The sequence below is a fragment of the Octopus sinensis genome, linkage group LG1 (genome assembly GCF_006345805.1).
Source record: "Octopus sinensis linkage group LG1, ASM634580v1, whole genome shotgun sequence".
In the NCBI taxonomy this organism is placed as follows: domain Eukaryota; kingdom Metazoa; phylum Mollusca; class Cephalopoda; order Octopoda; family Octopodidae; genus Octopus; species Octopus sinensis.
This window is the reverse complement of record NC_042997.1, coordinates 199,556,255-199,573,931: the sequence shown is the minus strand read 5'-3', so window position 1 is coordinate 199,573,931 and position 17,677 is coordinate 199,556,255. Positions and strand designations below refer to the sequence as shown.

The following is a 17,677-nucleotide window of genomic DNA, read 5'->3' as shown; positions in this document are numbered from 1 at the left end:
ATATAAAACATCTTGTACAGTTGGAGGGAAAGTGAATTATGTTAGCTCTTGGTTGATACTAATTTCAGGTGAGAAAACCAAAGAAATGCAAAATGAAGTGCCTTGTCAAGGACCAAAAGGTAAAAAAAAAAAAACAATACAGAGCTGAGGGCTCAAATAACAACATTATGTTAATGTGCCCGTAGATACATATGTATATATATACACACACTACAATTTACACATGTGTGTATGAATGTGTGTGTATATATATGTGTATATATATATATTTAAATGTATGTGAACCAATGTAGTAGAGATGCAAAAAACTCATATTTACTCATTTCTCCATAATACTGAAACAATGATGAAAAAATCTTCATTGAATTTTGATCCTTATAGGGTTCTCACCAAAATTGTCTACATCACCTGACCAATCCCAGAGAAATAAGTAACCAATATGCTTATACACATATGCTACTAATTTGCATATTACAAGGCCTGCATTCAAATACATGCACATGTATATATTTACATACATTTATATATATGTACGTGTGTGTGTGTGTATATATATATATATATATATATATATATATATATACACACACACACATGTATGTGCATATGTATATACATGTATATGAGTGTATAATATACATACATGTGTGTGTGTGTGTGGGTATATATTGTACATATAAACACACACTCATGCGTACACACACATCTATATTATTTATATATATATTCCTAGGCGCAAGATTGGCTGTGTGGTAAGTAGCTTGCTTACCAACCACGTGGTTCCAGGTTCAGTACCACTTGGGCAAGTATCTTCTACTATAGCCTCAGGCCAACCAAAGTCTCGTGAGTGGATTTGGTAGACGGAAACTGAAAGAAGCTCGTCATATATATATATATTTGTATGTGTGTATATATTTGTGTGTCTGTGTTTGTCCCCCCACCATCGCTTGACAACCGATGCTTGTGTGTGTATGTATGTCCCCGTAACTTAGTCTATTGGTCTCTTTTGCCGAACAGCTAAGTACTAGGCTTGCAAAGAATAAGTCCTGGGGTCGATTTGTCCGACTAAAGGCGGTGCTCCAACATGCCCACAGTCAAATTACTGAAGCGAGTAAAAAATAAGAGCATATGCATAAATGAAATGGAAATATGCTAAGAGAGATAAGTCAGAATGACCATGATGTATTTATTGCAATTATCCCTGCTTCCAAAGAAGATAGAATAATTGCTCAGTGGCATTTGGGACAATTCCCAAATGAAAAGGGGTGATAATCTTAAGAATCAAATATTCTCTAAAACTAACGTACCGTACCGTTTAAAATAAGAAAAGATAATCTGATTGGCTGGGGGGAAAAAAAATCATTGGATCTACTTAGTTTTGTATCTTATGATAATGAGCTTGTTTAACCCTTTCCGGAATCCAGGACCCCCTTCGGTCATGACACTGACCATGGGATTGCACCTAGAAAGTTACCCTCCTAGTCACAAGTCTGGGCATGGTTGTTTATGGAAAACCAACAGTCGCCCATGCATACCGGCCTCCCCTCTCCACGCCACCAGTGTTATCCAAGGGAAAGGCAAAGGCCGATACAGCTTGGCACTTGTGACGTTGCAACTCATTTCTACAGCTGAGTGAACTGGAGCAACGTGAAATAAAGTGCCTTGCTCAAGAACACAACATGCAGCCCGGTCCGGGATTCGAGCTCACAACCTCACGATCGTAAGGTCGACGCTCTAACCACTGAGCCATGCGCCTTCACATAACCCTTTAGCATTCAGATTATTCTATCAAACATAATGCTTATTGATTCCCATTGATTTGAATTAATCATGCATTATCTCATATCTTCAAAATCTTTATGGTGTAATTACTTAATGTAGAATAACATTGTAGGGTAGGTGTGAGAGCCTGGATCTGGTCAGTTTGAACATAAAACAGATTAACTATTTTGGCCAGATATGGCCGGTTTAAATACTAAAAGGTTAAGTATCTCAGTTTTGCGAGATACAAGCTAGTGCACCTGCTGTGCTAATGCTACCTACTGAAGCTGAAACACGTCCAAAATTGCCTTCATTAATCCTGACAATAAGATTGTCTTAGTGTTAATGACATGTCAAGTTTTGGGAATTCTTCAGTCTTACAATTATCTCCGCCTTTCATGTGCAGTTTGTCCCAGTTACCATCAATGGGTTGTTCTACTTTCTCTGGAAGTGGAAATGATTTCAGTAAATGGTGAATTTACCTTGCATGGCATTTAATATACTGTTATTCTGTTGTTTGTGTGTATGTATGTGTGTATATATAATGTGTGTGTGTATGTATGTATGTATATATATATATATATATATATATATATATATATACATATATATATACACACACACACACATATCAGTGTGTGCGTGTGTGTACATTTATATATGTCATTGTATGATAGTTGTAAAGGAGCATCACTGTTATAAATGCGTTGTTGTTTGTTTCAATCTGTCATGAAAACATGTCTGGCCATGGGAAAATTTTACCTAGCATGGAGGTTGGCAACAGGAATGGTATCTACCCAAAGAAAACCTACCTCAACAATTCCCATTCAACCCAAGAAAGCATGGAAAAGTGGATGTTAAAATGTTAAGGATAATTATGTGGGTATATTTGTGTGTGTGTGTGTGTGTATATATATATATATATATGATCACGAATACACACACCAATCTTCACTACCATATACCAAGTCTTCCTTTGTCTCCCTTCTCACTCCTTTATACAACCATCATTATCCATACAAAACATATGCTTATATATTCTTACTCAGAATCACTACCATAGATATATACGTGTGTGTGTGTGTACATACATACTTACACACACACACATATATCCGTTCATATTTTTCATTAAGAGAACAGAACTGCTTTAGTGAAAAGATGTGTTTGGAAAGTTTTAATTAATTTTAAGTTTTGTAACAGAATCCTAATGTTATCTTCCTATTTCGGTCTTGTTTTTTGAACACTAGAGCATTTAAAATTTTAATGTTCTTATTATATACATTGGGTTATAGGTATCTTGTCAGAAAATATACTAATAGTGTTTCTACAGATTTTGATTAAAAAAACCATAGAGTAGAAAATATAGAATTTTCTATTAAAAAAATGGTATAAAAAGATTACAAGGTGATGTTTTTTTTTTTGTTTAGTTAATTTGTAAAGAAGAAAAGTATATTCAATGAATTTCAGATCCAAACCATTTTTGATTGTTTAGAATTAGCATGAACTAACATTCATGTTGAATATATGAAAAGAATATTTTGACGTAGTTTCAACAACCACACAATCGAAAACTAGCTTTGCTAATTTTAAAAATATATAAAATGCAAGGTTAGTTATACATGTAGCTTCGAGAGTAAGTTATAATAAATGCCCTTATAGCTTAAATAGAGAAGGAGGTGGGGCCGAGGGGAGAAAGTGAGAGATTGTTTAATAACAACTTGATTTCTGCTAAATGCAATAATATAAATGACAAAGACAATGAGATCCTTCAAGAATAACATGTTATTAAAAGGAGCAATATACATTGCGGATTTAATTTTTTTCTTCATCGGTCATGAATGTGTGGAATAATGTTTGTAGTGATATTTGAAAGAAAGAAAGGAAAAAAAAAAAAGATGAAATAACAGATTTGTGAAATGTATTTACAGAAAAATGTACAATTTCTTTGCCAGAATGAGAGTAACTACTCCTGTTTTCTCGCATCTTAGAAAAATTTCCATCAAGTAAACTAGGTTAAAGCTCTGATTATTACATAGGCTCTTATGCATCTGTTCATCTAAATAAAGAGCTTGGTAATTTGACCAATTTTCAAGAAAGTAATCAATAGAATTTCATATATTATTCTATACATTTCAGTAAACTCTACAGTATAGTATATACACAGTTTTTCATATTGTATCTTTATATATATATATATATATGTATGTATATATATATATATGTAATTTCTTTGTAAGAAAGCATGAGAAAGCATAATGCATATATATGTACATTAACATACATTCTCTTTGGAAATACTTTAATGCATGTGTGGACTATTTGTGTAATATTTTAATCCATTTTATACATTCTTTCATATTAAAATTTTTTCAAAACCATTTATCAGTATAATGAAAATAATTAGCATATGATGATTAACAAATATACTTGCAGATTAGAAATTACAGAAAATAGAAAGACAGTTTACTTTACACTTGTTTGTTCAGAAATATATATAAGTCTTAGTTTATAGAATCTGGGCCAAAAGTAGATGAACCGAAGGCCGTAACTCACAATTGGTTGCGTTAATTTCTATTAAGGAATGCTAAAATTCCATTCTACCAAAAACAAATAGAAAATGTAGCAAATGATATCTAAAAAAGAAATTTTTTTTTTTATTTTAAACTGAAACCTAAGCATGGTACCTTAAATTTGATTTTATGTAACAGCTCTTCCATAATGTATTTATTAAAATGAAAACAACATTTATATAATCTTGCATACATTTCACATACACACTTGAAACTATAATGTAGGAGTGACAGCCTAGTTCCAACATACATACATATGAATAAATATGTATATAAATGCACACTTATTCATGCATATATACTTACATACACATACTCTCATATATATCTATGAGTATCTTTTTTTTTTTTCTCTTCGTTTGATTGTTATATGCCCTTCTTGATAAAACCTCAATACCATATATATAGATGCTGTACTGAAATATCCCTGATGGCCATTAAAAGAACAGAGATGATAAGATGGAAAAAGAAGACCCAGTCACAAGTGGCAAGGATAAACAACATTGCAGAATCTCACAATTAAAGAGGCTGCAACAACATATTAGCAACATTTGATAGGCAGAGAAAAGTGGGGCAGAAAAGAATTTAATCTCTTTTTAAAGATTTTCAATGTCCACAAAAAGTAATAGACATTTAACACACCAATCGTGAAGCAAGGGTATTAGTGTGTGTATAACTGTGTGTGTGTGTGTCTGTATATGTATGTGTACTCACACATATACATATATATATATACATATAATTATATACATATATATAATTATATACATATATATACATATAAGTATATTCATATATATATACATATAATTATATACATATATATATATATATATACATATAATTATATACATATATATATGTATATAATTATATGTATATATATATATATACACATATAATTATATATACATATACATACATATATATATGCATATATATATATCCATACATATATATATATACATATATATATATATACATACATATATACATACATACATATATACATACATATATATATACATACATATATATACATACATATATACATACATATATATACATACATATATATATACATATATATATATATACATACATATATATACACATACATATATATATATACACATACATATATATACACATATATATATATACACATATATATATACACATACATACATATATATACATACATATATATATACATACATATAGATATATATACATACTTATACATGTATGTATGTGTGTGTATATATATAGATGTACATGTATCTAAATGTGTGTTTATATATATATAAACTTTGATAAATGTTCTTAGTGGGTACAAATATTGTCAAATTGCATTTCTTTTTTTTTTGTTGTTTTTTTTTTAAGGTAAATATCAAGTTAAAAAAATAGACAGAAAGTATGTAGTTGATAGCAAATCTCAAGTATTCTAATTTGTTATGTTTAAGAAGTGGTGGAAGAAGGCCTTTCTTTGGCTATTATTATTATTGTTGTTATTATTATTATTATCATTATTATTGAAGTGTTCAGTAGAAGATATATAAAGAACTTTGGTGGGAAATTGAATAGAATAAACAATCTAATAATAATAATAATAATGTCAAGTTTTTTGTTTCGAAGAACAAGTTTTAAAATAATAAATAACAATATTGCTGATCAAATTTTCAAACTTCAATTTTTCAATATTGAAAGTATATCTATAATAATACTAATAATAATAATAATATAATAATAATAATATTCTATGTGAAAAAGAACAATGCTTAGATTGATGTGGTGCAAAATATATAATTAAATGATCTCATGCATTATATATGTAATGTGTACCGTTTTTAGTACAGTTTATGTGCCATGCATGTTATATCCCTCCTGTCGTTCACTTATCAGACTATAGGAGGATGTGTTCAGAGTGCACAGAAAATATTTTCTCAAATTTGAATATCACAAAGAAGACCATTAAAAAAAAACCCAAAGAAACATGAATGATAATTACAGACATTTGTTGTTGTTGATTTTGTTTTGTCTTTTTTTTTAAATTTTATTTCAGTTCTTTTTGTTTGTTATACACATATATGCATTCACATCCATAGACACACACAGCCACGCAAAAGAAATATTGATGCGCATGAGGCATTGATTTTTTTTGTTTTGTTTTTAAATTATTATAGATTAAAGCAGCAGAAAATATTGTTGTCACTTTGGTAAGCAGAGTGTTGTCAATACTTCTATACTCAGAGAATTAACACCAACTTGTGGATTCAAACTGATTAAACATTTTTTTTTTAATTATTATTTTTCAGTACTGTTACCAGTGTTTTTTTTTTTTTACATCATTTTGTTTACCATTAAGAAATTTGGCCACAAAATATTAGAGCAAAACAGAATCAAAAAACAAAAAAAATATATCGTTTAGGGAGGTTAATTAAAATAAACACTAATCGTAATATTAGTAATATTGGAACCTGAGCTATAGGGCTGGAAGTTTTCACGTCAATAAAATTATTACAAATAAAACTCTTTTTTTAATTATTCAATTGTAAACAAAATAAACATTAAAATACAAAGATAATTGATGTGTTTTTTTTTTTGTGTGGAATATTGTTAGTAGCATAAAACACGTACAATAATATTCTTAAATATTTGTTTCAAAAAACAGAAATGTAACATACCGTATCTATTATTAGTTTAAAAAAAAGATCAAAAGCTTACACAATATGGAATAAATGGGAAATTTGAATTTAATTTTTTTTAAGAAAAAAACATAAGAAAAGAAGAAAATGTAAGATTCTAATGAATATCTAGTTATGGAAGAAATACCTATGAGTCATTATATGAGAGACAACTGAGTTTAATGATGTTGATCGTTAAGTTTGAGCTGATCAGTGTTTTCCTTTCACGTGTTGGAATGTTCTTTAAATTTACCTAGCTTACAGTTTTTTGATAATGTATTTTGATACGTAAATTCCGAGGAAGTATTTTCAAGTAATTAACTATATTTTTAAATGTTCTTTATTTTTAATATTCTTTTTAAAACCTTCTAGTGTAATGATTTCAAATTTTTGCCACAATGGCAGCTTGGGGGAAGGGATTAAGTCGATTACATCGATCCCAGTACATAACTGGTACTTATTTAATCAACCCCCGAAAGGATGAAAGGCAAAGTCTACCTTGGTGGAATTTGAATTCAGAATGTAGCAACAGGCGAAATACCATTAAATATTTTGCCCAGCATGCTAGCAATTCTGCCAACTCACCGCCTTAAAACCTAACAGAACAATTATATGTAAAAGAATAAGCTGATATAATCTTAAATAGTGCTATAAACAATTTCACAGTTCCAGAAGCCATGTATTCTGTAATTGGCATTAAACAAATATTTTTATGAATATGAATTAAATAATAATAATCTTGCTAGATTTTCAATTTTTTCCCCTAAAATTCTGAGGTCAGATATTTTGAAAAACATTTCTAATGTTACTAACACCTAAATAAAATAAATTTGATGGATAAAATTATATCTGGTAGATAAGAGTATTAATTTCACATTATAATTTGTTGAGAATATAAATTTAATATAAATTTTGTATCACCGGGAGTTAGCTGGATGTCAGGACTTCTTCTACTCAGTATTTTGTTTCAGACACCCAGTATAATTTCATCCTGACAAAAATTAACTATACTATGCAAATGAGAATATATTCTGTAGATCTGTCTGCTTTGGTAGATTCTATCATAATTCACTTCGAGAGTAACTGAAAGAAAATAATCTGAAAGTTGCAGGGTTTTAATTTTTCTAAATAGTCATTAAAAAAAGAAATTAAGTTTTTCCTAAGCTAATAATGTACATTGTAATTCCTTTTGAAGAAGAAAAAAGACTTCAAATTATACTCTTCCCTGGTTAGTTATTATAGCTAATAAAGCTCTATTTCATGCAAGTAAATATATAGACAGTGTTTCTTTTTCAATATAGGGTGTCTTCAAGGTGGCAGAAACATTAGCACGCCGGGCGAAATGCTAAGTGGTATTTTGTCTGTCTTTACATCCTGAGTTGAAATTCCGCCAAGGTCAACTTTGCCTTTCATCTTTTTGGGGTTGATAAATTAAATATCAGATGCATACATGTGGCGACACTTGGAAATTGCATCACCAGTCTGGAACCCCTATCTTGCTCAGGACATTGACCTCCCGGAAACTGTTCAGAGACGTGCAACCAAGTGAATACCCTCCATCAGACATCTACCATATTCTGAATGCCTTGCTTTCCTGGGCATAGATACACTGAAGCTCCAACGTCTGGCAACTGACTTGGTAAACACCCACAAAATTATTAACCATCTTGCCAACAACAAACCTGAGCACCCTTTTGAAATCCATGTGTCTAAAACACAGGGGCATGCCTAGGAAGTCAGAAAACAGCACAGCTCTCATGACTTTCAGAAACATTTTTTCACACTCATCAGTTGTTTGATGCCGAAACATTGCATCCTTTAAAGCCTCCATGCTTCCTGAAATTCACCAACGCTACACCTGATATCCCCACCTTCATACACATGCACATCGTTACTCATACACTGTTCACTTTCCTGACTTTTGAACATAATTCTATGTGCCGTACATGCACCTTTGATGAGTTGTGGTGCACCTGAGCACTATACACAATAATTTCATTATTATCATCATCATTAATGCATCAATGAAGACTGTATCTTTGGATTCACTTGGATGTGTTGCCATATTACTGGCAAATAAATCCTGTTAATTCTCATTTATCATGCTCTCAGGTTTTATAATTTAGCTCTTTACAGGACCTCTGAGACAGTTTGGCATAAGTGAACTTGAGGATCTGGCTTTAAACTCACTAGGCCCATGTGGTGGTATTGAATTGGACAACAGATAAAGTGCATCACTGTCCTTAATTGCAGCTGAACATCAATATGAATAAATATGAGGAAGAGTAAAAAGGTGCTTGTCATCTTGACTAAACACAAATTAATGAAGATAATTTTTTTTTAAGTCTTTACAGTTGGGAGGGAAGGCAATGCCTATCATTCATTAATAGGGCCTCCAAGACTTTTGGAGAGAAGAAAGATGATATACTTAAACAGAGTGGATTCTGCTAAGGATACCCCAGGACCAGATGATGGTGCTAAAATAGGCAACAGATTATGTCTGCCCCACCAAGCAGACCATGGCAGGATTTCAACTCGGAATGCAAAAACTGGCACAAATTCTGCAAGGGATTCTGTCTAATGTCCTTACAGTTCTGCTAGTTCACCAACTAGGACTGGTTCTTTTTATTGACACCCCCTGCCCAAAGAACGGAAGGCAAAGTTGACTTCGGCAAGATTCTAACTAGCAAACTAACAAGTCATGGCTATTAAAATATTTTACAAAGGTCTTTGCTTGCTATTTAGTTGGACTTTTTAACTTAATTCTGACATTGATTTTTATGATTTCTCTTTAAAATGAGGCTTCTACAAACTGCAAAAATATTAACACTGCCAGTAAAGTTGTTGGAGGGAGCTGTGAAAATCTGCCTTCGTGTTTTTTTTTCTTTTTTCCTTTTTAAGAAAACGAAACTTTGTGTATAGGAAAGAAAATTTTGAATTTGTAGTACTTATATTTTAAATACTTCAAAATAGTAGTTCATAGTTTTTAAAACATAAAGACTACAGACTTATTGTAGCAATTTTACAGTACTGCAATAAGTAGGATCATTAAAGGCAATATATACGTTTGATAATTTATTGATCATGATTATTAAGGACAGTGATGGAAATCATCCCATCTGAGACTCAAATCCAGATTCTATTTTTATTTTGCTACTGTTTTATATACAAACTGCCACAAAAACAACAATTTGCTATCATATTCTCAAAAGCCTGTAACAAGTTCTAATTTTCTTTTTATTACATATATTTTTTTCAATTATAAACAAGTAATTTAACAGATAATTAACCTACATTATATATATATATAAACAAACATCCATTTAATGCAGATAGAATGTGACACATGAACTTTATACATAACTATTTTCTATAACTGACTATAACTATAAGGAATTGAAATTTGAAAATATATGATTTGAACAAATAGTATTTTTTTAAAGGAACTTTTTTTTCAATTTGTTTATTCATTTTAAATATCTGTAAAGGTAGATATTATAAAAGTAATCACTACAACTCTAGAAGCGGATGAAATTTTCGGTTTTCTAAAGAGAATACGACCTAATGATGATTACTAATTTTGTGCAATTAGAGCGACCATCAACACATTTTACTACATGTGTTTCCCTAAAGTAAAGAAAATAACAGTTTATTGTTTAACATTTAAAATCACCTGTGTTAAAACAAAATGTTTTGGCACAATCTATCTAGGAAATAATTTAACCATCACTTAATTTTGTTTTTCATAAAACTATCTTAGAGTAATACTTAAGATTGCTTGGAAACAAATCTATCATTGACATTACATATAGAAACAATATGTACTTCAAGAAAACTAGAAATTTAAGCTTTCATAAGTTAAAGCTTTAAAAGTATTATTTATAAGACTTCTTATTTACAAATTAAATGCCAAATAATTAGAAGAGGTTACACTCCAAGGACCACTGTCATAGGAATTTACACATTTTTAGAACTTGATTCTATATGAATATAAACTTTTACAACGAAACCTAAATCATAAAACACACACAAACATGTACTGTCTGGGAACTTCATAACAGTTAGGTTAATAACTTGTTTTCTGAATGAAAATTAAAATCACTGATATTTTGTTGTGTAAAAGAAAAAATATTATTATTCTCATTGTTGCTGTTGTCTTTATCCATATAATCTAAACATTAAGCAATTTCTCTCAAACTAAACTTTTATAAAGTGCTATGAAATAATTTACTAATTTCTTCCTCACTTATGTAAAATTGAATGCCGAGGTTCAGATTTAACACTCAATAGAAATAAATTTCAATATTATATATATTAGGTTACATCTAGAATGAGTGTATGTATGCCAGTGTGTATGTATGTATATATATGCATGAATTTACAAGCAAGATAAATATCAATGCAGCAGTGACGTACCTTCTTTTGATGCTTATAGTTTTTGAATCCTTGCTGATCACAGAACTGTTATGATCATTGAGGATTTGTGGAACTCAGATGAATAACAGAAAGAAATCACAGCACTTAAATAACTGTGTGTGTGCTGATAATTTAGATTTTAAAATAATTTGCTATTCAATGTCTTGAAACTCAGTTGATTCATATAGTTTGCCTCAACGATGATTTATTTTTTAAAAAGATTTTAGAAAGGAGAAAGAAAAAAATTATAGTAAATACTACTTTATGTGTCATGAGATAAGGCCATTATATTTCGCTTGTGATGCTGGAAATAGGAATACATAAGGTTGTCTCCCTTGAATAAAATACAGTTAAATACTTTCTGTAAGCTGGCACACAAATGCTTGAATGAATGTTGATTATTATGAAATTATTATTCACAGTTGGAGACAGATTTAAATTTAAGAAAACACATGATTCTATTATGCACAATATCTATATTTCACCTGATTGTTACAACCATGAGATATTTATATCGTTTCGATTGAGGTATAGGGTGTGTGTGTTTAAGAGAGATAGAGAAAAATAAAATACATTTTGAATAAAATACAAACTGTATTTGTTATGGTTTCAAAAGTAGTATTGGTGGTTTGCTTTGCTAAATGGTGTATTCAGATATATCTATCTTCAAACTAGCACCTAGTTTCTGTTGTATATATGTTCATGTATGCATGTACATATTAATGTATGAATTTGTGTGTGTGTAGAGAAAGAGAGAGAGAAATATATATATGTGTGTATGTGTGTATGCACATTTGTATGTCTATACAAACACATATGCAACAGTGTATATATGTGGTTAGGGCATTCGGCTCACAATTGTAAGGTTGTGAGTTCAATTCCCGGCCACACATTGTATCCTTGAGCAAAAGACTTTATTTCATGTTGGCAAAAATGAGTATTACCTGTATTTCAAAGGGCCAGCCTTGTCACATTCTGTGTAATGCTGAATCTCCCTGAGAACTACATTACGGGTACACATGTTCGTGGGGTGCTCAGCCACTTGCATGTTAATTTCACAAGCAAGCTGCTCCATTGATCGTATCAGCTGGGACCCTCATCATCTTAACCGATGGAGTGCTCCTATATATATACATATATATACTGTGTATGTGTGAATGTATGCATAAGGAAAAAAAGGAGTGAGTTATAAACACACACTTGTCGTTGCTTACAATTATTTATCACCATTCGTTATAAGAAATTTGACATTTTTGTTTTACAAAGTCATTGATTATCATTGCCAAGTTTAAGTTTTTCTTATTTCGACTGGAAAAGGCAACGGGCTTCACTTACATAGTTCATTATATTTCAGAAACTTATTTATACTAAGAACTTCAAATTATCTAAAATACAGGAAAAGAAAGGAAATAAACTTCTTACATTTCGATGATAATTTTTAAACCGTAATCAAAATGTTTTCATCTGCAATAAACCATATTACATTTAGTTGATTAAAAGATGGATTATTTTTTTCAAATTACAAATGGTTTTCTGAAAGTATATCAAATTTGTTTAAAGAGTGATGTAGTTTTAATAAACATGCAAAATATTCTATATATTTCTAAGGATCTTAGGCTATGAACTTAGGCTATGGATCTAGTTCAGGTTAATTGCAACTATTTCATGGAAGACCGGATGATAAAAATGAAGTTTTAATTGATAATGCAAAATAAGCACATTTGTTTTGGGAAAATGGTAAATTTAAGAAAACAGTAGCAGAAAGTAAGTTTATTTTCAATGCGTGTGATGTTTCCATTATAAAAGCCATCGCAATAAAATTAGTCAAATTACGTCTATTACTTTTCATTTCCCTTTGCATATCTTGTTTACCAAACATGTTTTGATCTAATCTAAATAACTAATCATACAAGCACTCATGAAAAAAAAAGGATGATTTTACTGAATGCTATTAATTAAACTTTCTAAATTCATTCATGGAAATTCCTAGATGTTCTATAAATATATCTCTGTATTTATCAAATGGTTGAATTTTCTTGGTAAGATAATTAGAAATAATTTTTAAAGTCAATTCAGAGATTAGCTATTACTAATTAAAAACTGGTTCATGTAAATAATATTTACATAAATGTTTATTTTTGAAGTTACCTTACTTTAGGGACAATTCATTCATCAACAAATATTTTCAGATAAAGAATTTATCCTGAGATCTATTTCACTTTCATCCTGAAATAATTATACAACAGGATTTCTAAGCACAAGTACTTAAGAATATTTATGTATAGATACAAATTTGTTTTGTTACTGCTATAAGTTACAAAAACAATTTTATATTTAAAAAAAAAAAAGCAGTTAAATTTAGATAATTTAAATATATAAAGTGCAAACATAATTATTATATAGCTAGTCTAAATCCCTGGCCATCCTGTTGAGCGTATATAATCCATTTGTTAACAGTTTTTTTTTTGATGAAGTATTTGATCAGCAATGCAGTGCTTCCTAAAACTTCTATTTCAGAACCATTCATTTTATGATCTTCTGAAAATATGCTAAAATATATAGAATCCAAGGTTTAAAAAAGAAAAAAAGGAAAAGAAATAGTTGAATAAAAATTTTTTTTTAAATGAAAATTATTAGGTATTTCTTAAAAATAAAAGTAGATATTAAAAGTTTGTATATAAATGGCAATTGACTTTGTATATATTTAATTGAAAGAATACAATAAATTATAGATCAAGTGAATGCTATTGACAGTAACATCGATCTTGATGTGATGATATGTAAGTGAAGCCCTGATTTATATGCTTATATTCTGAAAGATTCTAGATTCTCATGGAATAAATATCTGGGGAAAAAAAATAAAAAGAGAAAAAAATGCAAAAGAATTATATGGGGATGTTTTGTGGCCAGCATTAAGGCAAATGCTGTTGGATCCAACACTCAGAATGAAAGCTAGCAGTAGAATGGTACACTGTGGCACATGATGAGAAATTATCATGGCCTTAGTTCTGATGGCAGATTCAACACTAAGGCATGTATTACTTTGTTATATTCAAATGTATATGAATGAATGTATGTATATATATTAATGTACAGAGGTCATTGTACACAAACATACACACACGCACACTTACAAACGTACACATAAAAAACACAGACACACACATGTATGTATTATGTATATATATATATGTATGTGTATGTATGTATATATATATCTGTTTATATATGTACATATATATATATACACATTTATATGTATATATATTTATATATATATATGTACATATATATATATACACATTTATATGTATATATATTTATATATATATATATGTACATATATATATACACATTTATATGTATATATATTTATATATATATATGTACATATATATATACACATTTATATGTATATATATTTATATATATATATGTACATATATATATACACATTTATATGTATATATATTTATATATATATATGTACATATATATATATACACATTTATATGTATATATATTTATATATATATTTATACATATATGTACATATACCCATTTATATGTATATATATTTATATATATATGTACATATACATATACACATTTATATGTATATATATATATTTATATATATATGTACATATACACATTTATATGTATATATATATTTATATATATATGTACATATACACATTTATATGTATATATATATTTATATATATATGTACATATACACATTTATATGTATATATATATGTACATATACACACATTTATATGTATATATATATTTATATATATATGTACATATACATATACACACATATATATATAAATATATATATATAAATGTGTATATGTACATATATATATAAATATATAAATGTGTATATGTACATATATATATATAATATATATATAAATGTACATATACATATACGCATTTATATGTATATATATATATATTTATATATATATGTACATATACCCATTTATATGTATATATATATATATATATATATATATATATATTTATACATATATATGTACATATACACATTTATATGCATATATATATATGTACATATACACATATGTATACATATGTACATACATATATACACATATATGTATATATATATATATTCATATATATGTACATATATATATATATATATATACACACACACATACACACATGCATGTATATATACATATATGTATATATTTATATATATGTACATATATACACGTGTATATATATTTATATATGCACACATGTGCACATACATACACAAATACAAATGTGTGTGGACACATTCACACTCATGCATTTGAGCATGTGGTGTGTATGTCTTGAATACTATTATACAAACACACGAAATATGAATGAATATGTCAGTGTCTATTCATTAGTTAAACTATAGCTACGTGTGTTGTGTTTGTATATGTAAGTATGCATGTGTGTGTGTGTGTTTGAGTGTGTGTATATATATACATGCATATATATATATATATATGTATATACACATGCATATATATATACATATATATATATATATATACATGCATATATATATATATGTATACATGCATATATATATATGTATACATGCATATATATATATATATATACATGCATATATATATATATATATATATATATATATGTATAAATGTATGTGTGTGACTGACTTTTGAAAATTATTATACAACCACATTAAACATGTATATATGTCAGTATTATTCTTAGTTAACTTTTGTATATATGAGTGCATCTTTGTATGTGTGTGCCTGTACATAAATTGTAATCAGAGCATTGTAAGCAAGTTCAGCATAGCTCTTCTTTTTGAGAAACTGTTGGTGCAGCTTTGTCATTACTTTGTGAATCACCATCTTTTTGTGAAACATTCTCACTGTCAGGAGGCGTCTTAGTCTTCTCGGAAGCGCTTTCAGGCCTGTCAGCATCAAGTTGCTCAGAACTTGCTCTTAATGAGCTCTTGAGTGCTCTTTCCGCTGCATCTTTAAATAGTGAAGTTAAACATTTAAAGTATATACTTTGACAAGAAATATTTTAGTTAATTATGCAATTACTTGTGCAAGAAATACAATCTTGATTTCCGTCTTCACGTGGAGGTTGTTTTAGAACACAGAATACTGCATTGTTTAACTTGAGAGAAACTTTCTGTGGTGTTAGCAGTGTTATGGGCTGTGATGAGCTATGTGGTGTTGGTGGAGAGGATGACAGATGAGGTGGGCGCAAATGAGGCTTGTAGGGGCCGGTAGAAGAGTGAAAGGGGCATGCGTGGGCAGGAAGCACGTATGGTCAGCGAGCATGTGTGGTCAGGTCCAGCAAAGAGTGCAGAGTGACCACTGATTTCGCCAAAGTAAGGCCTTTTGTATTTCTTTCTCCCATTGCTTCTTTTTCTGTTGTCCTTTTCCTCCATCACACTACACTCTCATAAAAGCACACGTCATTATATCATTGACAAAGAAGAATATAAGTGTCTGTTCAGGCACCAGTCCTTAAGTACTATCAGTTCTTATGAGAGACACTCTCAAGGTAAATAATGCTGTATTTTGTGTTCTAACACAACATCCATGTTATGTTAGAGATCAATATTACTTTCTGTTATTATTATTATTTCTGTCACTGTTAGTTATTTCTTAATAAGACCATTGGTTATTTGTGAAATCAGTGCTCAAATAGACACAGAGATTTTTTTATATTGTTGACTGGATATTTGATTGTTGTGCTTCTGCTGGACATCTGTCACTGAGGAACCCATTGTAGGGTGAAATCATGTGATCTGGCAGTACTGGTGGTCATAGCAAATTATTCTTGTCTGTCAACTAAATAATTACATGTGTTTTCAAACACTACAAGTCCTTATGAAAGTTTCTCTCAAGGTAAATAATGCAGTATTTTGTGTTCTAACACAACATCCACATTTAATTTGAGATCAAGATTACCTTTTGGTATTAATATTAATTCTGTTGATATTAATTATTTTGTACAAGAAATATTTTTTGTTAATTATGAAACTTAGAAACATAATTAAACATGTAAGATGTTTCTCAGAAATATATAGGATTTATTGCATTTATGTAGAAAGACCATGAAACACTACATTTCAAATTAATTAAAAACACATGTTACTTTTATTATCACTAATTAAAGTTCTCATAAGTTGTTTCAAGTAATTTTTTCAATTGCATTTATTTCTTACAATGT

The 17,677-nt window shown here is 29.2% G+C and overlaps 1 protein-coding gene and 1 long non-coding RNA gene across 4 annotated transcripts in view; one reads left to right on the top strand and one right to left on the bottom strand.

Annotated features, from left to right (window-relative positions):
• Positions 1 to 1,867: 1,867 nt before the first annotated feature.
• LOC115213196 (calcium/calmodulin-dependent 3',5'-cyclic nucleotide phosphodiesterase 1A) overlaps positions 1,868 to 17,677 on the bottom strand; it is a 720,553-nt gene continuing 704,743 nt past the window's right edge. For all 3 annotated transcript variants that reach the window (XM_036508297.1, XM_036508301.1, XM_036508304.1), the window contains 2 exons: positions 16,231 to 16,464; positions 1,868 to 2,674 (listed from right to left, as the gene is read on the bottom strand). In XM_036508297.1, the coding sequence (XP_036364190.1) occupies positions 16,274 to 16,464 (191 nt within the window). In that variant the 3' untranslated portion in view covers positions 1,868 to 2,674; positions 16,231 to 16,273. The remainder of the gene's footprint in view (positions 2,675 to 16,230; positions 16,465 to 17,677) is intronic.
• On the top strand, positions 9,195 to 9,555 carry LOC118765792. Its single transcript, XR_005001672.1, has 2 exons — positions 9,195 to 9,226; positions 9,351 to 9,555. It is a non-coding gene; the product is annotated as an uncharacterized LOC118765792 (long non-coding RNA).